Below are 25,427 nucleotides of genomic sequence, written 5' to 3'. Positions count from 1 at the left end.
GACGTTTTAAAAAAATTGTAGCGGGTAAACATCAACATAAGCCTGCCCAGGAAAAGAGAGCAGGACTTAAAAGTTAAAAACCCATAACAAAATAGAGCTCTAACTGTAAACTACAGAAGCCTGGCTCTGGGGTCCTCGGCGGGCCTATCTCCGACAAGATGCCTGTCCCACTGCTCTATTGTGTGAAGGGCCACCTCTCACAGCACGGGCTCTGGGGCTTCCTGGCTGTGCCAGCACTGCTGCCTGGATTCGTGAGATTCCTGTCCTTGCTTTGGTGCCTTTTCTTGGAGCAAGGGGAAGGGCGGCAGAGGGCGGAGGGCCCAGTAGAAGCCAGACTCGAGAAGCGAAGGATCGCTATCTCCTGGCGTCGGCCCGCGCCTTGGCCCGGGACCCAGCCATGCCGATCACCCCACCTGAACCTCTTGAAGCAGGATTTTCATAGCCCACTGCCCTTCTTACCACCTTCTTAACCAGGCAGTAGCCATTCAGCACTGCCCCCTTCGTCGGGACGGACAGCCTGGGTAGGAAGGTCAGACAGGCTGCGTGACCTCGGGAAGTCCCTAACCCTCCGTTTCCTCATCTGTAAAGTGAGGGGCTTGGGCGAGTTGGGCTCAGAAGCCTCCTCCAGCTCTGATGTCCTGTGACTGGTAATGTACCCAGAGCCCATGCTAGGATGCCCCTAAATTTATTAGCGCCTTTTTCTTCAGAGGAAATGAAAACGAGCAGTCGGAGGCAGCCTGGGGGACAGGTCCTGCCAGGTGGTCCAGGGTATTCCTGGGAGCAACCAGGGCCACATGTATCCTTTGCCCTTCTCAGAAGACTCTCGGCTCCAGAATACCCAGAACCGATGCGGCCTTACCGTCCCAGGCTTGAGCGAGTCAGTGCTGGAGAGTGGCGGCCTGGGGCCTGCGGGCTGAGCTGGAGGAAGTGGATGGGCACACAAGTCTTGTCTCCTGTCTCCCGTCCACACCCTCGAGGGGCCGTGCAGGATGGGTCTTGGTGGGGTGGGGGACCTCCCCGAGATAAGCCCTTTAGTCACTCAGCCACCCGTCGTGGCTTCTGTCACTCCGGGGGTGATAGGGTCAGGTTGGCAGTGTTGGCTAAGAGGGCAACGTCACCTGCATTGGGACTGTGCCTTCGGGCCAAGCCTGGTGCCCCTTTCTACCAGGTGTCTCCGCTCCTCAAACCCTTTTGGCTCTTACCCCCGACACTCTGGAATATCATCCCCTAAAGTTCAGGCTCCTGGCCTCGGACTTTGGGGCACTGGTTTTCTGCCACCTGCATAGGTAGCAGGGGCCCCTAGGGAGTCATCAAGGGCAATGTCAGGGTCCAGCCGTGCTGCCCCTCGAGGAAGTAGGGGTGTTCTTTGTCCCGGGTTTGGCCCTATCCTTAGGCCGAGGAATGTTGATGTCTGTGTTTCGTCCTACTGCAGGGCATTTGCGTCCAGTGTTCCCACCGGGCCCCACACCCCGCTGTCAGGGGACAGAGTCCGTCTGTGGTACCAGAGCGCCCTCTCCCCCGACGTGCAGACACACATTTCAAACCCCCTTCTTCCCCTGGGCCTGTTGCTTCCATCCAGGTGCCCCAGAGGACCAGGCATAGCGTTCGGTATCATCATGAAAGTTGCTGCCTGGTGTCTTTTGACTTAAAGAAAAAAAAAAAAAATCCTTGCGCGGGTTCTATCCTGTGGCAGAATATGAAATATCCTACCTCCTATGAAAAGGGCACTGTTTAAAATAGGTATTGAAAACCAGCCATTCTCAGGCACAGTGTTGAGCCACCTTGGCATCAGGAAGGGACCAGGGCCAGCTGGCTGCGTCCATCAGAGGTGGGTGTCCGGCTGTGGCAGAGAGGGAGGGGCGCCACGATCAGAGCTCCAGGTAGCCTATGAGGACCAGCATTGCCACGGACGGGGAGAGGATGGCACCGGGACGTGGGGCCGGGCGGATTGCGGAGTTCTCCACCATCATGCTTGTGCCTGAAACCAGCAGGTGGAAGAGTGGGGCTGTGTCCAGTGGGCTCGGGGCCGGCCTGCCCCCACCCCACCCTCAGGACAGGGTCCAGACCTTTGCTAAGGAGACTCAGGGTGGGCCACTTCAGGGCCCGGAGGTGTTCTCAGGCCTATTCCTACAGCATGTTGTAAGACCTTTGCTTCTGCGGTCTTCAGACTGGCCCTGCACCCCATGAAAGGAACACCCTCCTCTGTGACCTTCAGGGATGTTGGGGCTGGGGGCCTGGCAAGGACGGTTCCAGAACCCGTTACACTTGGTTCCTGCCTACCTTCCCCTTTCCCCCGGGGTTCTGGCTGGGGTTGGTCTGGGTGGGAATGAGTCCTTCATCAGGCATCTAGACGGACCCTGTTACTCCTGGGGGATAAGGTTTGGGGGAGAGACAGCACCTCCATTCCTCACGATGTGGACTTCGGCCGGGATCCCGTCCCCTCCAGGTCCCGTGGTCCGAATCTGTACTAGGGCGTGGCCGATGTCTTCAGGAACGGCGATTTCTATCCAGTTCTTGCTGGTGAGGTGAAGCGTGGGAGTTGGGTGTAAGTCATTCTGGTAGAGCATCTGTGGGGAGGAGGTTAGCCAGGGGGGCTTTACTTACACCCGCTGATTCTTCTCTCTACCCCAGCTCTGGGCACTGGGAGGAGCCCAGCTGGTCCTGGTCCTCGCCTTTCCTGTTTCCCATTGACCAGGGCCTGGCTCTCGAACAAGCTCCTCACTGATGGGAGGAAAGCTTGCAAGCCGCTGAGCCGTCTTTGCAGACTCCCCAGGCTGGAAGGGCCCTCGGACTTCACCTGGTGCATCAGCACTCCCTTGAACCCTGCCTTCCCGCAGTCACGCCTTCTGCCCCCTCTCTTACGTCTCTGCTAAAGCTCTGCGTGTATTTTGTGGCTCTGACCGTCACAAACTCTGCTTATGTCAGACTCAGAGCCCTCTTGCTATTGTGTCCACTGGAATACAGATGCACCATTCCCTACCGTTCACTCCCTGGCTGATCCCTTCCTTACCTTATAGCCAGTGACCGCAGACTCATTTCGGAGAGGAACCACAGGGTCCCACTTGATACTAAGACTCGAGCTTGAGAAAGTCCAAGAGATGTTGCCAGGAGGCCGCTGTGGAGCTGCCGGAGGAGGCAGAAAGTTGGGAAAGGTTCCAAATGATTCTTCACCAGCCATCCCTTTGCCTTAGCCAGCCTTTTTCTAAGTGTCCGGCCCCAACAGGACTTACACCCAGAACCTTCTATCACAGCTGCCTAAGAAACAAACCACATGAAAATCCAAAGGCTGGAGAAGGGAGAGGTGCTTCAGAGGTCAATGAATTCTACTCTCTCTTTCCGTTTGTCTTGCTGCCTTGTTTCTGTCCAGCCCAGGGTTTGTGGGCTAGAGCATTTGTCTCTATCGCCGGGGAAAGAGTGGTCCTAGGGCCACCCCCACCCCAGCAGACAGACTCACGGGGCTTCATGGTGGTGGCATTGGCAGAAGGGCTGGCGGGCCCGGTGCCTGCCCTGTTGTAGGCCCGCACGGTCACATGGTACTTGGTGTTGGGGTGCAGGCCGGTGACTCGGGCACTGGTGTCCAGCCCTGCTGTCCTCACTCGGTCAGCGGCTGCTTCCTTGTCCCCGGCTTTCCAGTAGCGGATCTGAAGGGGGCAGGGGTACCTTAGGGTCAGCAGTCGAGCCCAAAACCTCAGGGTTACCGTGACCCTAGCCCTGGCCACCTACGTTCTGTTCCTCTCCTGCTGACTCTGATCCCTGTGGCTCAGTCTAGGGTCTCAGAACCTGGGCTCTGATCATGAGCTCCAAGGTAGCAAGGACAAGTGTGAGTCGCGGCTGCCTTCTTGGTGCCCAGCAAAAGCCCCGTCCAAGGGAAGCGCCCAACACGTGGGAGGAATGAGGCGGTGAGTGGCCCAGGTGATGTGTGGGGATGGGCACGGACTGCACCTAGTGATGGCCCGTGGGAGCCCAACCCCACTTAATTATCTGAGGGAATCTCAGGGGTGGTGGGGGGTACTGCGCTAAAGAGTATGAAGTGCAGGGGCGCCTGGGTGGCTCAGTCGGTTAAGCGTCCGACTTCAGCTCAGGTCATGATCTCAAGGTTTGTGAGTTCGAGCCCTGCATCAGGCTCTGTGCGGCAGCAGCACTGGAGTCCCTGCCTGACCCTTCTCCCTTACGCAGTGACATTTCTTGCCTGTCCTTCTTCCCTTCCTGTTGCTCCCTCTTGTTCTCTGTCCACCCCACAAGGTGCCCCAGTGTGGAGTCACTGGGGGCTCAGAGCTCATTCCAGAAACTGCTGGGCCCACAGTTCCCAGGGACGGGGTGACCAGCAGGCACAGAGAGGGGGCCGTGCTATTCCCTGCAGGCTGAGAATGCGAGGCTAGCCGGGCTTTGGCATGAAAGGGGCAGGCCGTGTCCCTTCCAGAACCTTCCATCTCCTCCCCTGGGCTCGCACAGCTTCCAGTGCTGGCTCTAGGCAAGCACTTAACTTCAAGGCCGTCCACAGGCCAGTCTTTCGCGCTGGACATCAGCCAGGGGGGCTCAGTTGGCTAAGGCTGCGTGGCCAGGGTGGCATAGACTGTGTCAGTGAATGAGTGACCCCAGGAGGAATGACCAGTGAGCTGTGAGGGGCCCCCGGCCCCCCCCCTTCCTCCCCAGGCCCCAGGACAGTGCTCACCTCGTACCCCAGGAGGATGCCATTCATGTCTTGCTGCACGGGTTCCCAGGTCACGTTCATCTCTGAGGATGAGACCCCCTTGGCCCAGACCTTGGTAGGGGCCACCCTGGGCTCTGGGGATCGATACAGAATGGGTTTGGATCCCCCAGGCCTCCCTGTTTCCTACAGAGAATCTGCCAACCAGGACTGCCCTTGCTTAGGGATTTCGAGAGCCCGGGCCCAGGATGAAGCCGCGTGGGGGTTCTCACAGCGACCTCCAGGCCCACTTCTCTTTGCAGAGCCTCCCTCCTCCTTCTCCCAGGCCTGAGGGGGACACGAGGGAGCGAGGGATGAGGCCAGGTGCCCTTCTCCCCCCTGGTGTGGAATCGAGGTGGGGTGTGAGCAGCACGCTCCCTCCCCCCACCCCACGGCCCAGCAGCTGTGGATGGGGCGGCCCACCTTCCTCAGCGGAGTGCACCAGCGTGGTGAGGCTCTCGGGCCCATCCCCGCGGCGGTTGTAGCTGCGGATCTTGACCTCGAAGGGCGTGTAGGGCTGGACGCTGTCATTGCTGTAGACGAAGTGCCGGGCGTCGGCGCCAGGCACCCGGGCGGTCTGCCAGGTGGTGCTGCCCTGCCTGCGGAAGGACAGCAGGTAGCCGAAGCCGTCTCCGTTCTGGTACTCCCGCGACATGGGCTGGGGGGCGAGAGCGTGTGGCATGGGCGAGGGGCCGCGGTGGGTGCGTTTCCCTGCCCATCCTCCGGCCCCACCCAGCCTTCGCCAAGAGGGGCGGCCCCGGGACTCGTGTGCCTTGGCGGTTTTCATCCTGCGGTGGGTGCGAGGGGAAGGGACACAGGACGTGGCCTGCTCTGAGTTGGGATTGCACGGTGGCGCTGTCTGGGTCCTCTCTACACGCTGCTCCAATCTGGACATGAGTCAGGATGGGTGGGGGGCAGGACTGTCTCTGTCCTCTGTCCCTGCAGCTTACCGTCCAGTTGACGATGAGCTCTCCGGGGGCTCCACCCCCTCCGCTGAGTCCTGAGGGTGCCACTGAGGGGGCTGTCGGGGCCAAGGGACACAGATGTGGCTTGTTAATGGGCAGTGAGGGGGCAGAGGCCCAGAGCCTGTGCCTGTGAAGCAGACTAGGACGGGGACATCCCTATCCCTTCAGATTGGCTCTAATTTTGTCTTCCAACAGGCCCTCTGGATGTGGGCTCTGGAGTCAAGGCAGACCCGACATCAAATCCCACCTCTGCCACTTACTAGCTGTGTTTCCCTGGGCAATTCACTTAACCTCTCTGAGCCTCTGAATCCCCGCTCCGTAAGATGAGGATAATAGTGTTTCTCTCAAAGGTCTGTAAGGAGACTACAATCAGACAGGACAATGGCAAGCTCGTTTGCCTGTCCACACTCCGTAATAGTAGATGCTCCATCAATGATCTGTCTTCTCTCCTGTCGGCTTCAACTAAATAACAGACAACCCCAGTTTGCTTTAAAATAAGGGGAATAAATAACCGAGAACTGCAGTTAATGCAAACAAATATTTCTTTGGGGTTGCAAAGTGTCTGATTAGGATTTTGCTTTTCATGGCAGGTTTAATTCCCTAATTGTCTCTAGTATTCAACATGGCTGATATTAAAATAAGACCCTTTAATTAGATCACGAATCTTGGCAGGGGGTAACTTGGCTGAGGGTCAAACATTTCTGCAGAGAATCCAGCAGTGGGAAACTTATCCCTGGATTCTGATGACGGCAGTTCCTGGCCTTGTAAGGGGTGCTTCAACACGCGGCCCCTGTGATCCTGTGAGGTGGGCATAGCACCCTTTTCAAGTGGAAAGACCAAGGCTCAGAGCAATTAAGTGACTTGCCTAAGGTCACACAGCTAATAAGTGGCACGGTTCAAATTTGAACTCAGCTCTTCTGATTTCAAAGCCCATCATCTTTCTTTTGCCGCCTCCTCCTTGTCTTTTGATCACCAACTGGGATACCAGAATGGAGACCACGCCCTACCCTGCATTTGATTCTCTAAGAAGTTCGATCAAAGAAGGTGCTCCTTCTAGAATTCCTTACTCAAGAGAGGTACCAGTTCAAAATGTTGACTGACTGGACGAGAGTCGGCCTGGGGCACGTGGGAAACCATGTTTAAGGGACACAAAAAGACACCCTTACTGCATGTCAAGGGTGGGAGGCCTGGGTTGGGCGGGCAAGGTCCTGATTCCACGTTGCCAGTCTGAGGACCCCAGGTCTTCTGGACCTTCATCTGTGAACGTCTCAGAGGGTGGGGGATGTGTGCCTCTCCTGGGTTCTCTCCCTTGCCTTCTCCGCTCAGCTGGGTTCTGACACCCACCTGCCTTTCAGGGAGCTTGTGGGAAGATTGTCCATTCCACCTGCTCCCCAAGAAACTGTCTAAAGGACTTAGAGACACTGACTGCTTCCCTACACACACACACACACACACACACACACACACACACCCCTTCCTCATTAACGGATTTCAGCGGCTCATGCACTACTAGGGAGGATATCTGCCCATCACCCCATGGTCCTCAGTTCAAGTTCGGGCTCTGCCAGTGTGACACTTTCCTTCTCCAGACTTTGATTTTTTCCATAAAAAAATACTTAAACCTTTTATTTTAAGATAACTGTAGATTCACATGCAGTTGTAAGGTTGGCCCAATTTTTTTACTTCTATTTTTTTAAAATGTTTATTTATTTATTTTGAGAGAGAGAGAAAGAGAGGGAGCAGGGGAGGGGCAGAGGGAGAGGGAGAGAGAGAATCCCAAGCAGGCTCTGTGCTGTCAGCAAAGAGCCCAATGTGGGGCTCAATCCCATGAACTATGAGATCATGACCTGAGCCGAAATCAAGAGTCGGATGCCACCCAGGTGCCCCAGGTTGGCTCATTTTTTAAAATGAGGGATTTGGGGTGCCTGGGTGGTGCAGTCGGTTAAGCACCCGACTCTTGATTTGGGCTCAGGTCACGATCTTACGGTTGTGAGATCGAGCCCCACATCAGGTGCTGAACTAGGAGCCTGTTTGGGATTCTCTCCCTCCCTCCCTCCTTCCCTCTCTCTCTCTCTGTGCCTCTCCTCCCTGTCTCTCAAAATAAATAAACATTTTTAAAAAAGTAAAATGCAAAGAGGGGTTTGGACTAGAAGGTTCTTGCAGGGCTCACAGGCCCAGGCGATGGGCCAGGGCCCAGTGCGTTGGGCAGTGCAGTTGCCCTGCCTAGCCTCATGTCCCTTTCTCGTTTCTTTTGTTAGAGTCCGAAGCCTGGTGAGGAGGGTTGGAACTCCGCGTGATTGTCGCCCGCCTGGGGCTCTCTAAGGAGGGCTTGGGTCTGTGCCCTGACGTTGCCTGTCTTTGGGACACCTCGGGCTCTGACCTGCTTCCTTGGTCCGGATTTTGCTGGAGGGCCCACTGGGTTCCCCAGTGCCCAGGATGTTGCTGGCTAAGACCCGGAACTCGTAGTCCATCCAGGGTGTGAGGCCCAGCACCTGGGCGGTCTCGGCATTGCCCTCGATGTTGGCGGGATCTGCAAGGCACCCGGAGTCAGTGTGCCCGCACTCGTTAGTTAGTCCGGACAGGAAGGGCAGGGACGGGGACCGACTCACCTCATTGTATTCATGATGGTGCCTGCCATACACTTAGAGCTCAACACCTCTTTTGGAAACAATGGGAAAACTAGTAGACTCCCCTGCCTGGGAGCCTTTGTTGATGCTGGGTGCATCAGTGGGGGCCCCAGTAATGATCTGCCAATGCTCCAAGGGCACAGACTGAGCGCCTCCCTTCTCCAGTTCTCTTCCCCTCTCTTGCCGTCCACGTGACCACCTCCCCCAATGGCCCGGGAGCTCCCTGCAGTCAGAGGACCTCAGATTGTCCCTCTTTGAAGTTCCAGGCTCAGCCAGGCCTCATCAGCACCGACCTAGGTGGAGCCTCACACTTACTGGTCCGAACCTGCTTCCACTTCCCTGCAGGTGGAGTGCGAGCTTGCAGGGTGTACTTGGCAATGGGGCTGTGGTTGTCAAAGCCTCGGCTCCAGCTGAGCTGGACGGTGGTGTCGCCAATGTTCCTCACCACCACACCTCCTGGGGGACCCGGTGGACCTGCCCCAAAGAGAGCACACTGGGTCAGAATTGGGCGGCCTCAAAATTTGGGCCAGTCTCCTCCAGGCTGGCTTGGGCTGGTGCAGTACCAAGAGGCGGCAGCAGAGGGCGCAGCAAACACACATGGGAGCAAGGAAGGCCCCCCCCCCCCCCCCGGGTGGGGGCGGGGGGGGGGGGGGGGGGGGGAGTGGTGTAAGGTGGGAAAAATGTGTTCAAGGCTGGAGGGGCTCACAGAGGCCTTCACACAGAGATGTGTACAGATTTCCCAGCACTGGGCTTTGAGAACTTCTGGCCTCAGCAAAGTCCTTCAGTCTTGGGAAGTGGATTTTTAAAATTCACTTAGGACCTTTGAAGACCACGGGATCAGCTGGAACTTCTCTCAGAAGCCCTTCGCCCCGCAGCTTTTGGGGAGAGGAGGGGAGTTAGGGAGCGAAGGTCAGAATAGCCCAGGTGGCCTCTGAAGGAGTCGGGCTAGGGGCGGGGTGGGAAATGCCATCACCTCGGACCAGGACCGTGGCCTCCTTGGACGCACTGTCCACCACCGTCTGGGCCATGCACGTGTACTTCCCGCCGTGGCGCAGCTGGGCATTCAGGATGGTCAGATCCCCAACCGTCTCCTTCTGCACGTGGGGGACAGGAAGTGGGGGGTGCAGGTCAGGGGAAGGAGCCCTGGCTAGCGCAGCAAGCTGTGAGCCACGAGGCAGGGCTCGGAGTCCCCTGCTCCATTATATCCACGGACCCCCCCCCCGCCTAAGATCTCAGAGTCTCTGCTCGGTGGGTGGAGTCAGCTTCTCCCCACTTAGGACCCCGGGACTAAGCAACAGTTTATAACTGAGGACAGTCAACCATGGTCCGAGTTAATGATGTCACTTGCCCTGGGCTCAGGATAACAGGAACAGTAGTGGGGAGGGAGTCTTGCTGGGCGCCTGGCATTTCAGGTTTGTCCCTAACCCTCTCCTAAATGCACAGCCTTCGAGTGGAATGCTGGGAACTGCCCGTCTAAGGGAGGGCGTTTCTTCCGAATCCAAGGGTAAGCTTGCCATGTATGGTGTTCCTGAGGGAATGGGGAAAGGCTTTGGGGGTGCTCATGGTCAAGGACATCTTGGGTCCTCTGTCCAGAAGGAGGGAGGAGCCATGGGTTGTCTGGCCTCAGGCCTTACCACACTGGCCCTCCGGTAGTGACCCCCAGGCTTATCCACGTCGATGGGGAAGTCATCCAGGGTCCAGATGAAGGTGAGGTCCATGGTGGGGTCGTGGGAGGCGTGGCACTGCAGGGTCAGGCTGTCCCCCAAGTTGACATCAGCACTCGAGGGGGCCAAAGTGATCTTGGTTGCATCTGCCAAACAAAAGAAGGCCCCGGGGTGGATGGGGGAGGAAAGAGGCCCAGGCAGGGGGAGGGGGGCAGGGTGAGAGGGTGTGTCCTAAACCCCAGGAGAGAGAAGAGGCAGCATGGCCAACAGGATCTTGACCTCCCAGCAGCCCCACCAGTGTGTGAAAGGGAGGCAGGAGTAGATTCTGGATGGCGGTGGGGAGGTGGTCCCAAATGAGGTCCAATCCTGGGGTAGCCTCCAAGCCAAACCCAAACGCAAATGAAGGTGGGAACATAAGAGCAGGGTGTCGAGGAGGGACTGGGACCCTGTGGTGGCTGAGCCACCCACCCTCCTCCAAGCCACACCCCTCACCTCGCACAGACAGAATGCCCGTGCTGTTGGCTTTGCCCATGAAATTCTCAGCAAAGCAGGTGTATTTGCCTTCATCTGACCGACTGATGTTTCTTATGATCAAGGTGCCATCCGGAGTTACGGTCACTCTGCAGCAAGGAGAAAGCAGATCTGGCCAACCTAGGGTCACCCTGCAGCCGTCACGGGAAGGGGACTCGCCTTCGTGGTGGACGGGGAGAGGCAGGAATTGCTGCGGGTAGAGTGGGGTTTGTACCTGCTGCTGTTGACCAGAATCTCGGTGCCTTTGCTCCAGAGCACCACAGCCTTCGGGGCCGCCCGGGGCTGGCAGGGGATAACGATCTCTCCCCCGCGGGCCGCGGGGATCAGACGCTTTACGGGGTTCAGCCTGAAGTCGGGGGCCAGTGCTAGAAGGAAAGGGGGGTGCCCTGCAGTCACCCAGGGAATCACAGCGGTACCCGTTGCCCTTGATGAAGATGTCAGCTGACTGCACGCTGAGCGTTTTACCTACCCTCCAAGGCCAGTCCAAAATACACCCAGGATCCAGCCCTTCCTGTCACCCCTACCCCCCACTGCCACCACGCCGGTCCAAGCCACCAAGTCCCCTGCCAAACTATTGAAAACCCCCCTAGGAGGTCTTCCTGTTTTTACATTTTCTTTCTACAGTCTCCTGCTCCAGCCAGCAGCCTGGCATGTCTTTTAAGAAGCTTAAATTTTGTTTTTCTACATTTATTTATTTTTGAGAAACAGAGAGAGACAGCACGAGCAGGAGAGGGGCAGAGAGAGACGGAGACACAGAATCAGAATCCGAAGCAGGCTCCAGGCTCCGAGCTGTCAGCACAGAGCCCGACGTGGGGCTCGAACCCACGAACCGTGAGATCATGACCTGAGCCGAAGTCAGACGCTTAATCGACTGAGCCACCCAGGCGCCCCTCTTGTAAGAAACTTAAACATGCACTCAGGATGAAGTCCAACGAGGGCTCACAAATACGACCCTGCCTCTCCCCTCACATCCCATGCCGCTCTCCCTCATTTATCATGCTCCAATCACCTGGGCCATTTTCTGCCCTTTGAGGATGCCAAGATTTTTCCTGCCCCAGGACCTTTGCACTTGCCATATGTTTTGTTTAAAAATCCCTCAGATCTTCACATGGCTGGCTCCTTGTTAATGCTCAGGTCACACCCCAAATGCGTGACTTCCCCAAAGAGGTCTCACCTGACCATGCCATCTAATGGGCCCACCTCACTCCTACCACTCTGCTAGATTTTTTAAAAATGTTTATTTATTTTGGAGGGAGAAAGAGAGTAAGGGACGGGCAGAGAGAAGGGAACAGAGGATCCAAGGGGGGGCTCTGCGGTGACAGCAGAGAGCCTAACGTGGGGCTCGAACGCATGAAACGTTAGATCATGACCTGACCTGAAATCGGATACTTAACCGACTGAGCCACTCAGGCATCCCTAGGTTTTCTTTATACTGTGTTTTTGATGGCTGTCCAAAATCGTCTTATGTAATTATTCGATTTTGTGATCATCCCTCTGTCTCCACTGCATTGTAAAATGCTTGAAGGAAGAGACCTTATTCATGTTCACTCCTTAGGAGGTGTTGAATAAATACGGTTGCATGAACAAACAAATGAATGAGTCATAGTTAAGCTCACTCCAACTTGATGAGGTAGGTATCATTACATCCATTTTGCAGATGAGAAAACTGAGGCCCCACGAGCTCAAGTCACACAACAAAGAACCCTAGCACCAGCTGGCATCTCCAGGGCACCTGTTATGTGATGGCCAGGTCCTCTCTGCTTTACCTCGCTCTCATTTAGTCCTCTAAACGGCAGTATGAGGGCAGGACTGTTATGGCCCTCATTTTATGAATCAAGAAACTGAGACACAAAGAGATTAAATTGCCAAAGAGATTAAACCAGCTGAAGGGACTGGTTTAAACACACATCAGATCGACTCGGTTTCCAATGACTTTGGCCACCTCTTTTTCACTGCAGCCAACACTTTCCTTAACTGTGCCAGACCTGGAACAAGTAAGAGACTGTCTTCTGGAAGCTCTCAATCTAGCGTCTCATCTCCTTCCTTAAATCCCTGTCTTCTACTCAGATGCCACTGGAAAACTAAGGGGAGCCGCCAGCATGTGTTTGTGTGTTTAGAAATGCCGCAGCTCAGGGGCACCTGGGTGGCTCAGTCAGTTGAGCGTCTGACTCTTGATTTTGGCTCAGGTCATGATCTCACGGTTCATGGAATCAAGCCCTACATCGGGCTCTGCGCTGACAGCGTGGGGCCTGCTTGGGATTCTCTCTCTCTCTTCCCCCCCCCCCCCCCCCCCCCAAATAAAAAAACTTTAAAAAAAAAAAAAACAAAGGAAACTGCTGGAACTCAGAACTCCTCTAGCCCCCGCCTATGTGTCCTTGCTGATGTCCCCTGCCTCCCCGGGCCCTGTACCTTGCACGGCCAGCTCCGCGCTGGCGTAGATGGTGCCGTGCTTGTTCTCTGCCACACACTGGTACATGCCCGAGTCTTCCAGACTCAGCTTGGAGAAGCGCAGGTCCCCAGCCAGCACCTCTACACGGTTCTGTGCAGAAGGGGGCAGAGTAGGGGCATCAGGGCCACTGAAGGACCGGGGTGGAGGGGCAGGTGCAGCAGAGATGCTAGGCCGCCCCTCGCCTGCCGAGGGGCTCACAGGCCCTGTCTCGTCTCGGGGCCTCCTGGAATCCTAGGACTGAGATCCGCCAGGCCCCCCTGTATGTCAGCCCACTGAAGCCAGAGGGACGAGATGACCTCCTTGGGACCACACGGTGATTTTGTGACTGGGTTGTGCCTGGATCCAGGTCTCTGGACCCTCTAGTCAGGCCTCCATCCGGTTGACCCGCCTGTGGCCATGTGAATCTGGGAGGGAAAGAAGCACCTGGAGCCGACCACCCAAAGTGCCCTAATTGTCCCAGAGAAGCTGCCAGTGGTGGAGCAGGGTTGTGGGGAGCGGGCAGTCTAGAAGGCGAGGGGACCAGGTGACCAGAGGACGGCGGTTGGTGTGGGGGAAGTCCCAGGGCGTCTACCTGGGAGGTCAGAGGCTCCCCATTCCGCAGCCAGCGCACCGTGGGCCGGGGCTTGCCGGCCGCCGCACAGCCCCAACGGAGGTTGGAACCGATGTCAGCCTCCATGTCTGAGATCACCTTGAGCCACTCGGGCTGAGCTGTGGGGAGCAAGGGAGAGAAAGGCCGGGGGTGAGCTGGGAGGAGCCTCCCTCTCACCGGGGACCAGAATTGCAGGGCTGCAGTTCCGGTGATGGACAGCAGAGGGCGCCATCAGCACCCCGGGAAGGGCTTTAGGGGGTGTGAGAAGCAGGCCGAAGAAAGCCCGCACTTTGTGTCTGTGCCAGTGGCTGTTTGAGCAACTTGGATCATTCTAAAGCCTTCCATTGCTTCCCGCAACCCTGCCTGAAGCCCTAGCTTCTTCTCTCCCCACCCCCAGTGCAACCCTAGGGCAAGAAGGCTTAAGCAAGGGGCCACCCAATCCCCTCCCTGACTTTTGGATCTGCTTCCTCAGGGATGATAAGAGTGAAGTCGGGGGGGGGGGGGACAGGGGGCCCCAGCCCTGTACCCTGCACGATGATGCGGCCCTGGACGGTGTCGCGGCCCTTGGAGTTCTCCGCCTCACACTCATAGGTGCCCTCATCCTCGAAGGCGACGCTCGGTATCTGCAGGGTGGGCTCGGCTGTGGCCCACTGGGGGGGACAAGGAGCCGTCCACTTTACGCCACTTGATCTGAGGGACAGGGCTGGTGGGGAAGACAGAGCCAGAGCGGGTTTGCTGTGCTAAGTAGGCTCCCCTATGTCTGCAGCTTCTCACACACAGATCCTCCCCTGAGGTGCCGGGCAGGTGGGGGGTGTGGACAAGGGCCTGGGAGGGGACAGAGGGAGAGAGGCAAGGGGGATGGGAGGGGCCTCTTCCAGGCTGGCCCAGAGCACAGGTGGGAAAGTGGCAAGAAGTAGGGCACCTCTCTCCTCTCCTCTCCCCTGCAACGATTGGGACCCCCGTGAACTTGGTCTTCCGTGCGGTCTGTACCCTGAAGCTGGCTTGCTCTCCCCACCCCCACCCTGCACTGGCCACCATGCCTCTTCTGGGACTGCCCTCCTCAGCGGTGGCCTGTAGCCTGGGATTTGAGGGGGTCCCCTCCCGCCTCTCCCCAACAAGGCCTTGCCTCTGCTTTTCAAGAGAGCCGTGGTCATTAGCAATCTGTAAATACTAAAACGACTGAGTATCAGTGACTCTTAAAGGGTTCAGTTATGAACCTTCCATGTGCTTTAAATATGAATTTTCTGGAAGTCCAATAACTTTTCACAAAGCAGGGGGCATCCTGGGTAACCACAGGAGGTATAAGGGAAGAGGGGACCAATGTACAAATCACATTAATTGTTCTACAGGCATCTATTTGAATACCTCCTATTTGCTTAGCCCCGTTCCAGTGAATCCTTTTTCTAGGAGAGAGGGATTTCTATCACAATTGTTAAAAAGATAACTCTTGGGGCGCCTGGTTGGCTCAGTCGGTTAAGCAGCCGACTTCGGCTCAGGTCACGATCTCGCGGTCCGTGAGTTCGAGCCCCGTGTTGGGCTCTGTGCTGACAGCTCGGACCCCGGAGCCTGTTTCAGATTCTGTGTCTCCCTCTCTGACCCTCCCCCGTTCATGCTCTGTCTCTCTCTGTCTCAAAAATAAATAAACGTTAAAAAAAAAATTTATATATATAAAAAAAAAGATAACTCTTGGCATCCATAGAATACTTGCTAAATGCCAGGCCCTGTGCTAAGCACTTCACATAGAGGTACTACCATTATTACCGTGTACAAATAAGGACACAGAGGCACAGAGAGGTTAAGGGTTTACCCATTGTCTCCCAGCCAGCAAGTGACAGAGCTGGGGGTTGAACCCGGGAGGCCAGGCTGGGGTTCGTACCCAGTGCTACCTGCCTCCGGCCTGGGTGTTGCATAAGTGGCCTGAGCTTGGCAGACATTGCTGGGAGGACCCACTATGTGTCAGGCCCCTGGTGTGCATGACACCCCACTCAGAGACAGAGTGCTGAGTGAGTGGTGGTCACCACCCACTGGGATCTCTGCTCGACCCTGCGAAGGGTCTGCTACAAAGATAGCAGAACAGGAGCCCGCCTGCCCTCTCCCCGGGGTCACCCGTGCCCCTGAGGGGGCTCTGACACGCTGCGCCCTGGCCTGCTCCCTCCCTCCTCCGCCACTCACTTCCCAAAGGCGAAGCACTCCAGGGTGACCTGCTGTCCTACCAGCGCGTAGGTCTCTGCCGGGAACCGGGCCTTGATGCTGGGTGCAAAGAGCCTGGTGTCTGGGGAGAGAGGGAGTTTGCAGATCGGATGCAAATGAGGCGGGCTTGAGGCTCCCGTGCTCAGGGTCTCAGCACAGCTCAGAGCCGACTCCTTCTTGACCTCGGTTCCCCTTGGGGGCCTGGCCAAGGGTCTGAGGCTTTGCAGCCGGGGGACCGAGGGGTCCGGGCCCCAGACCCCAGGCTTCGCAAGCCATCCTTCGCCACCTCCAGGGGAGAACCCTCTTTCCCAATATCTGCTGACCCTTTCAGCTCTCTCCTCCCCGCCGTGCCCACCGACCCTGACCTTCAGCAGCCAGGTTGAGTTGAGCAAACTTGCTGAAGACGCTCTTGGTGGAGAAGTCCATGTGGCTGGTGGCCAGGCAGGAGTAGTTGCCCAGGTCTGAGGCGTTGGTCCGGGCAATGTACAGGTTCCCCGTGGTCTGGGACACGAAGTGACGCCCGTCCGTCGGGATGAAGTTGGGGAACTCGTTGAGGAGCCAGCGGTAGGACAGGCCTAAATAGGACGTGGGGGGCTGGGGTTGAGGAAACCGCGGGGCTCTGGGCTGACGGGGCAGCTGTGGGGGGGGGGCCCTCAGCATGCGGGGGGGGGCGGGGATCTCTAGACCTAGTCCTGAGAGCCCCGTGCTCGGAGCTGGCGCTGAGGGGAGACCCAGAAGGAAGATGTGACTTGACTTTACTCCTGCCCTTGGGGTGCTCCCAGTCTGAAGGAGGAGGCAGGGCACAGAGCTAGCGAATGACAGACTCATTTTGAGTCAGACACAAAATCATTTTGAGTTGGGGACCCAGGGATCGGTGCTTCCAAGGGTCACTCACCGCCTTTTCCTCCCCTGCTGAGTGGTTGAAGCCCCTCTTGTGCCCTCTGTCTAACCTCGGGCCAGGGTCCCGACTCACCTGGGTAGTGGGCAGGTGGGTTACAGGGCAACATCACCCCCCAGCCTTCGTGGGTTTTCACTGGGTCTCTCTCCTCCTTGGAGAACTCCTGCAGAACTGGAGATAAAGATCCGGTGCTCGGGCACCGTCCTCCAAGCCTGGGGGCCTCCCCCAGTCCAGCCTCCGTGGGAAGCAGTCACCTGCCCTTTCTAGACACTTTCCCCAGCTCCCTATTCCCCTCCCCCGGAGCATCCTGGCACCCCCGCGGGTCTCACAGCCGAAGCGGAGCACAGCCTCCCTGCTGACGATGGTGCCCACTGGGTTGGAGGCCAGGCACTGGTAGACGCCGGCGTCCTGTGCCTTGGTGGGGTTCATGATGACCAGGTTGCCCCCTACCAGCTGGTGGCGGGAACCTGGCACCAACTTCATCTCGGTACCATTCATCTTCCACCTGCAAGCGGGGGCAGAGGAGGAGACCATCCCGAGTGGCTGGACCCTGCCTGGTGCCAGGGCTGGTGTGAGGAACAACGTCACGGCTGCCCAGGGCGCCCCCCCCCCTTCCCCAGCGCCCACCGTGGGGGTCTCACCTATAGGTGGCTGGAGGGCTGGCCCGGGCACGGCACGCCAGCGTCACCTTCTCCTCAGTGGATTCCTCCGGGAACAGCAGACCGAGGGGCTGATCTTCAAAGACTGGCCCGAAAGTGGCCGGGGATCCCCGGGCTGAACTCCAAGCTGTAGGTGGGGGAACAGCACCAGAGGCCTGAGGGCCTGGGGCCCAGTAGGGCAGTGCCGTGCAGTAGAACTTTCTGCAGTGATGGAAGCTTCCGTTTTCTGCCCTGACCAATACGGTAGCCATCAGCCGCCTGCTGTCAAGCCCTTGAAATGTGGCTGGTGCAGCTGAGGAACCCAATTTTAAATTTGACTTAATTTTAGTTAATTAAAACTTGAATTTCAGCTGGTTGGGCAGGTTCCGGCTGGCCAAGTTAGTTGAGTCAATCACCCGTCCTACACTCAGGTATTGAGCACCTGTTGTGTACCTGGCACTGGGCTGGGCTGTGTGGCAAAGGTGACTAAGACACAGCCCCTCTTCCTCAAGGGACCTGCAGTCCGGGGACGGAGACACTAAAGACGGGACAAGGTGGTGAGGACCATAAAAGCAGTGGGAGTTCTAGATGCAGGGGCCCTCAGGGTGGGAGCCGCTGGCCTGCAGGGTGTGAGATGCATGGGAAACCACTGGTTAAGGAGGCGGAGAGAGAACGTGCGTCCCTGAAGCCTAATGTCCCTTCCAGCCAGTGATCTGGCTCTTGGCCTCTTATAAGCTGTTACAGACCCCTTCTGAGCCTCAACAGCATGACCTGTGAAATGGAAAGAATGCGAACTCACCTCCCAGGGCCTGGAGGAGGGTTCAGTCTGGCACAGGGTGTGTGCTCTGAAAATGTCTGCTGGACCCAAGCCATGGGGCAGGGGGAGTTTAGGGGGAGAAGGAAGGCTTCATGGTGGTGGAGGGGGTGCAGGTTGCTTTGGGGGCATTTTTCTACGAGTGCGGTGTGATAATTCAAGAAAGAAAGGCCCGGGAAAGGGAATGACTTGTTCATGGCCACAAGGCAAGTGTGTGGCACACGCGGGTCTAGATCCCGGCCTCCTGAATTTGCTGAGCAAATGAAGTTTTCATGCCTGGCCCCTTCCCAGGGCAGATGCCTCTTTATGCACCAGGGCAGGGGACACTGAGGCACAGAGGCCAGTGTTTCACACCTGTCTTCCTTCCCACAGGGGTGGGGAGTGGGCTCTCTTTGCTGACTCATGGGGCCAGCCATGCTTTGCCTTTGTGGTATCAGGCAGGGTCCAGGCCACCCCTAATTGGCTCCTACCCCCACAATCCAGCTGATTTCAGGCCCTCCTTGGTGGGTCGTGGGGGCTGGGATCCCCATTAACCAATTAGTGCCTCCTGTCCCAGTGCATCCAGCTGTCAGCCCTGTTCCAGGGGTGGGGGGGGGGGGTGCACCCCCGTGCCACAGCTGAGGCCCAGCCCTGGCCCCTGGGGAATGAGGGCAGCTGTTAAGCAGCTCTCAGAATGAGGAAGGAGGCCGGGCTCCCTGAAATGGCACCCCCCCCCTCCACCTCCCCCTCCCCACCACCCATCACTATCCCTCCCTGCCGCCCCGGGGCCTTGGAGGCAGCTATGGCGCCCGCAGCATCTCAGTTGGAGAGCCCAGCTTAATCCCAAGTTAATGATGGTGGTGGAGGGGAGGGACCCCTGCCCCAGCTGGGGCTGCCAGGATGGGAGGGAAAGGAGGGGTGACGGGGGCAGCTAGGCTGCTGGGAACCACCTTATATGATAACAGCTTCCAGTAGCTCTGTGGGCATGGCAGGGGGTGGCTGAATGGGCCTGGGGCACACTGATGCTTTAAGACGGGCTTTCTTCCCGAAAAAGCTTTGTCCTCTGCACTCAGCCATGTCCACACCCTCATGCACATATGTACATTTCCACACCTCTCACCTGCACACCCTTCCTCACACGCACACACACATCACATATACACACGTACCTCTCTAAGCTACTCCAGTAGACAGATACGTGTTCCCATGCGCATCCGGCTACACACGTATATATACGTGCTTATGTATATATATCCATATACCCATAATAATAAAAGCAGGTGCTCTTTATCGAGTGCTTGCTCTGTATCGGATCCCACGCTCCATATTTCTTGCGCATAACCTCTTTACAAGACAGCTATTGCCGCTTCCTTATTTAACTAATGTGGAAACTGAGATTTAGGAAAGTTAAATAACTTCTCCAAATCACACAGCGAGAAGGAGCAGATCCATGGATCTGGACCCTGGCCAGCCTCACCCACAGCCAGCCATCCTTAACCACAGTGTCTGTGATTCTTGACCCCGCTTCCCCATCGGAACCATCAGAGGCTCTGGCCCATCCCAGAGGTGCCGAATCACAGCGCGTCGCGGGCCCTGGGAAGGGCAGCTGGGGTCGAGAGCCATCACACTTGCTGTGAGGCTTTCCACGCGCATTCGTCATCCCCCCAGATGTCGCACCCGGTCCACACAACAACCCGCTGACATTGCCACCCTCTGAAACATCCACAAACACAGTCTCGTTCACCCCACACCTTCCTCTGAGGCTGCGCTCACACCCACCCACACAAGGCCACCCCTCCTTGCTGCCCCTGTCCCTCATCCTCTCTGATTCTCTCTTCTCTGATTCCCTGTTCTGGCAACGCTGCCCCCGCCCCGCCCGTCCCCGGTGAACATGGGCATCGGGAAGCTTGTAGAAGGGGCCGGAGAGATGAGAATGTAGGGGGGCTTCCTCGCTGCCTTTCCTTGTCAGGGTGCCAGGGACCCAAGGCTGCTTCTCCAGAGCAGCTTAGCCAGGCGAGCCCAGAGCCGAGACACCTTTCTGGGAGGGCCGAGAACAGGCGATGGGGTGTTCCACTCGTGTCTCTGGAGCTCGTGGGTGTGGCAGACCAGGTCCCCTCTCCTTGGGCTTTCCTGCATCTCTGGGTCTGAGAGCCCCGCAGCTGCCCACACCGCCTGCCTCAGATGCCGAGGTCCCGGCACTCTTTCCCGAGGGAGGGCGGTGCTGAGGACCCCAGGCTCCCCTCCACTGCTCTCTCTGGGGTGGCTGTCCCCTGTTCTGCGCAGCCTGGACTCCCCACCCCAGCAGCTCCTCTGGCCTGGTGGGCCCCGGGCACAGGTAGCTAGGCCTGAGAGTGGGGTTGCTGGGAGGCCCCCTCCAGCCTCTGGGTCAGCTTTATTTCCTAGCAGCCTCACTGACTTGGGTGCAGGACTGGGAGGCAGTTAGGACGGAATGAGAACGTCTGAAAGTGTGCCAGTGGCGTCCTCCCCTGATGAGACAGAGGACCTAGAACGTGCTGGCTGCAGCCTTGCAGGGGGTGTGGGGTGGGGAGTCAGAGGCTGCTACAACTCCGGAAGGGTGGTGGGGGATGGGTCCTCTTTCTCCCATGGGGGCCTTTAAGGAGAAAAGAAGCATCTATTGATCTGGGCTGGGGGTCAGGACAGAGAAGCCAAGCGGTGGTCTCAGCAGGTCCCTCCTTGCAGCAGCAGGGGGCCGGGGGACCTCCCTCCAGCTCTTGGACAGGCTTGGTCTCTGGTACCTCCTTCTTGGCACACTCTCCAGAGTGGGATCTGGGCCCACACTGCCCTCTTCTGCCAGCCCCCCTCCTCCCCTCTCCCTGCCTTGCAGCACCCTTGGCATGGGATCCTTTGCTTGGGTCCCTTTGGGCAAAAGGCCACCCCCCTGCTGTGCCTCATTTCTCCTCACATCCTGTTCCACACTAGGTCCGTTGGCCAGGCTGCAGCTCGGCCCTGGGGAGCCCTCCTAGAGGTTCGTGGTACTGATCCCCATCTCCTCAAGTCAGAGGATGCTAGAGCAGCAGTGCCATCCAATAGAACTTTCTGTGATGATGGAAACGTTCTATAATCTGTGCTATCCAATATGTGGCTTGTATAACTGAAGGACTCATTTTAAATTTTAATTTAATCCCAGTCTAATAGTTTCATGTGGCTACCATATTGGACAGCACGACTCCTCAGAGGCAGCGGCTCCGGGCTGATATCACGGAGATCCAGATGTGCCGTGATCTTGCTGTGTGGGCCCAAGGCAAGCCACTTACCCTCTCTGGATCCTGCTTCTTCCACCTACATTATGGCGCGACTCATTCCTTCTAACCTCAGGGGGAAGGTAAGATCCACAAATGGGGACATTTAAGCAAAGGAAGGGGCCTCAAATCGAAGTGCCGCGGCAACGCAGGGTCAGTAATTTCTGAAGTCATCGCTACAATAATAGCAGTGATATAACGAGATGATCACCCTGCTGGACTTTGGAGCCCAGATGAGGCCTCTTACCTGGAGAGGAGACAAGGGCCACAGTGACTAGCAGCAGCAGCAGCAGGTGTGACTTCCTCCTGGTGGGTGTCCCCATGGTGAGCATTCTGGGCAGAGATGGGGAGCTGAGGAGGGGATCCTCAGCTCGGGGAGGGGAGAGTCCAGCTGGAGGCTGAGAAGGACCTGGGGAGGCAGAGGATGGGGAGGCCTCTGAGTCGGGGGGAGCGCCCCTCCTGCCTCCTGGGTCTGCACTGTTTTCACCCCGGCCTGGAATTGCATTCATCCTCCCCAGGGTTGGGGAGGGGGAGGGGAGAGGGGGGAGGGGGGGGGAAGGGGGAAGGGGCTTGGCTGTTAGCTAGGAGCTCTTCCCAGACTGAGTGCCTAGTACTGGCCCCCTGGGAGTCTGGCTCTGCCCTGTGTATGCCCTCCCCCCACCTCCCCTGCAGCCGGCAGGGGTTGGCTCAGGAAGTGAAATCAGTGGCTAATTGGGAGGCGAGAACCCAGCTGCCCCTCACCCCATAAGAGCTCTTGTTGTGGGGTCCGGAAGACAACAGGGCGGGGCCTGGGGGTGGGGGTGGGGAACACCTTCCAGCATTTGGGGCCCAATTTCCCCAGCCCCTGCCCCCTCAGCTGCCTGGGTAGGGGGCGATAAGCCCCTCTGGAGCCTTCTTTGTTTTATTTTTTGAATGTTTTTTAATTTATTTTGAGAGAGAGGGAGAGAGAGAGAGAAAGCTGTCAGCGCAGAGCCTGATGTGGGGCTTGATTCCACGAACCATGAGATCATGACCTGAGCTGAAATCAAGAGTCAGACTCAGACTCTTGGCCCGCTGAGCCCCCCAGACACCCCCTTCCTTGTTTTTCTAGCAGCGACTGGTTCATTCCCACCCTCTCACCTGGGTCCCCAGGTGAGGCACTTATGTTGTGTGTACCATGAAGCCATGACCTTGGCCCCCATCAGCAGTTCTCCCCAACTAGGTGGGCTAATGGGCCCTCACAGGCCTTCTGGGATGAAAGAGTTACTGAAGCTCCCAGAGGGTTAAAACTGTTCCCCAGGGCGGGGGGCACCCAGAGCAAGTCAGAGCTCCCCCTCCATCGGCAGGGGAGATGGGGCCTCATCCTGAGAGGGGTGGGCAGGACCAGCCTTTCCGTCTGCTCCCCATCTCCAGGCTGACATTCTGAGGTCTGGGTGGGAAGTGTGGAATCTCAGGGGTCTGCTTTCTGGTTATAGAGGGAGACTGGGTCACTGGGCCCCCAGGGCTCCCTGTCAGAGCTGCTCCAGGGAGCGGGTAACCCAGATGCACATTCTACTTCTCTGCCCTGTGGCTTTCTAGAATCCTGAGGAGGAGGAGGAGGAGGAGGAGGGGACCGGGACTAGGGGACAGCCTGGCTGGGGGGATCTTCCACTACCTGGTGGCAAGACCCACACCATCTCTGGGTCCGAGTGTCCTCATCTGTAAAATGGGTGCTCTAAGGTCCCTTGTAGCTCTGAGACTGCAATGCTGCCCGACTGAGAGTGCAGGGTGGCCGCTGGAATGCTGTCCCCTGGATGGGGGTGGGGGGAGGTCGGGGGAAGAAGGCAGGCTACGGGCTCCCGGGGACCAGGGCAAGGTCTGAAGACCAATGCCAAGTTCAGGATCTCCCTGTCTCACTTCTATTCCTTTGGAAAGAAAGGGCTCCCAAACCCTTTTAAACTTCAACATCCGGCCACCCACATCCTTTCTCTGCCTCCTGAACAGCTAGAGCTGTCTCCTGAAGGAGCTGGGGGAGGGGAGAGAGAGAGAGGGAACCGGCCCTGGGGTTGGGGGGGGAGGGTCGGCAGGGAGGCCACGGGCTGAAAGCTGGGTGTCTGTCAGTGGGGGTGGAGGTAGGGAGTGGTGTTTCAACACGTGGCACTCCCTCCTCGGCCCCAACCCCGGCCTCATATCCACTTCCCTTTGTGGGGAAGCCACCGGGTGTCACCTCTCCCCGACCATGCACCCTTCTCTGTCCTTGCCACTTTCACTTCCGGACTTGAACCCAGCAATTCTGCCCTTGCCGGGAAGCCCCTCGGATGCCCCCACGTGCACATGGTTAGATGTCAGCTCTGCTCTTGACTAGACCCTTGGAGCCCACCTGTGGAGGTGTGTCTGCCTCCGATTGGAAGTTTGTGAGCTCCCCCAGGGCAGGCACCGGCTTCTTCATCTCGGTGTCCCCGGTGCCTAGCAAAGCGCCCTGTTACTTGTGTGTCCCGTTCAGCTGGTGGAGAACAGCTGGGCTATATCCCCCTGCGGCCAGTGGCGGCACGAGGTCGCACAGGCACACTCACACAGCGAGCTCACCAGAGAGCCTGTCCCCGTTGCTCCAGTTTTCAGTGCCCCCCCAAGGGCAGGCCCGGGGGCACACCCACACACGCCCTCACACTCTCTCTCATGTGTTCGCTCACACCCTTTCTGTCTCACACACTCTCACATGTGCGCATACACTCTGCCTTTTACATACTGCCTCATACACTTTTACACACTTCACACACTCCCACTCCCTTCCCCACCCGTCTTCACATACACACTCATGTATCTTTACACACACACACACACACACACAGCCTCGGGTCTCTAGGGTCAGCAGGGTGTTTAGTCATGGAAGAATCTAGAAGTATGGCTCTGGATACTGTACAAACGCAGGGAGCTGTCCTCCTGACGGGGAGCCCCTGGGGCACTGTGAGCCATCGCAGGCTTTGGAATCCACAGGCCGGAGCCAATGATACTGCTTTGTCTCCTCACAGCTTTGTGAGCCTGGACAAGTTACTCCTGGTGGAAGGGCTGGTTTCTCCACGGAACACTTATTTTACGGGGCTGTTCGGAATGTTCCGCGAGGCAATGGCGCGCCCTGCAGGAAGGCTCTGGCTATTTGGACTTGCCTTGGGGCCACGGTTTGGCTGGGGGAAGGGAGAGAGGAGAATAGGGCTCCAGATCCCTCCCCCACTTAGCCAGAGCAGCTCCTCTGGAATCTGCTTCACCTCCTGGAAGTTCCCTTTAAACAGAGGGTTCTGCAGCTCCAAAAAGTTTGAAAACGCCTGGTGGTGCTCCCGCACCACGTCCTGAAGTCTGGCTCAGAGAAGGTGCTCGATCATTGTTTGCTTCCTGCCCTTTGTCTGCCTGCCAGTCCTGGGAGCTCAGTGAGGGGGCAGGGTGCGGACTCGGGGAGGAGCTTCGGCTCCAGGCGCTTACCCTGAGTGTGCCAGAGCAAAGCAGAAACAGATGACCAGGGAGCTGGGGCTGGGGCTGGAGACTTCGGGGCAGGTGCCCACCAGCAGTGCTGGAGAGAGAGAGTGTGAGTGTGTGTGCACGTGCGCGCACACACATATGTGACGTTTATTTGCATCCATGTGCTGTGTCTGTCTGTATGCCCCTGCGTATATGTGTGGTCTGGTCTTTATGTGTCTGTGTATATGCACGTGTCTGTGTCTGTTTATGAGTTATGTCTAGTCTGTGTGTGTGTGTGTGTCCCCACCCAGCACAGGGCTTGATGACCCAGTTCCTGCCTTGTTTCTCTGAGATCCACCAGGAGGATCACTCCCCCTGGAGCACTCGTCACCCACAGTGGTCAGAATATGTTATCACTTACCATAGGCATACATCATGAATAACACAATCCCGCTGCTCATTGCACAGTTTAGTTTAATCCAGACTTTTATCAGTCACCTTGGGCTAAAGGGCCCTGGGCACCCTCTGGGGACTGAGACCTGTAGGCTCAACAGACAGGGGTTGGGGAGGGGTTGGGATCAGTGTGCTCCTGGAGTGGCCTTTGGGGAGCACTAGAGACCAGTCAGCCCAATCAGATGTACCTTGAGCTCCGCTGTGTGCCAAGGCCTTGTGCGAACACACACACACACACACACACACACACAGCCTGGGTCACACACACCAGGCAC

General features: G+C 57.5%; 1 protein-coding gene across 1 annotated transcript; it reads right to left on the bottom strand.

The window, feature by feature from the left end:
- Positions 1-1,413: 1,413 nt before the first annotated feature.
- Positions 1,414-21,694, bottom strand: CNTN2 (contactin 2). Its single transcript, XM_049634478.1, is given in 23 exon segments — positions 1,414-1,978; positions 2,399-2,567; positions 3,011-3,123; positions 3,455-3,641; positions 4,673-4,785; positions 5,111-5,345; positions 5,638-5,708; positions 8,033-8,182; positions 8,595-8,753; positions 9,253-9,373; positions 9,914-10,089; positions 10,436-10,563; positions 10,689-10,839; positions 12,884-13,013; positions 13,495-13,631; positions 14,039-14,168; positions 14,170-14,215; positions 15,685-15,784; positions 16,068-16,277; positions 16,676-16,771; positions 16,930-17,105; positions 17,242-17,386; positions 21,539-21,694. Coding segments are annotated over 23 exon segments (3,138 nt in total). The 5' UTR covers positions 21,624-21,694; the 3' UTR covers positions 1,414-1,868.
- Between the last annotated feature and the right edge of the window lie 3,733 nt (positions 21,695-25,427).

The sequence above is a fragment of the Panthera uncia genome, chromosome F1 (genome assembly GCF_023721935.1).
Source record: "Panthera uncia isolate 11264 chromosome F1, Puncia_PCG_1.0, whole genome shotgun sequence".
Taxonomy (NCBI): domain Eukaryota; kingdom Metazoa; phylum Chordata; class Mammalia; order Carnivora; family Felidae; genus Panthera; species Panthera uncia.
This window is presented reverse-complemented; position numbering and strand designations above follow the sequence as displayed.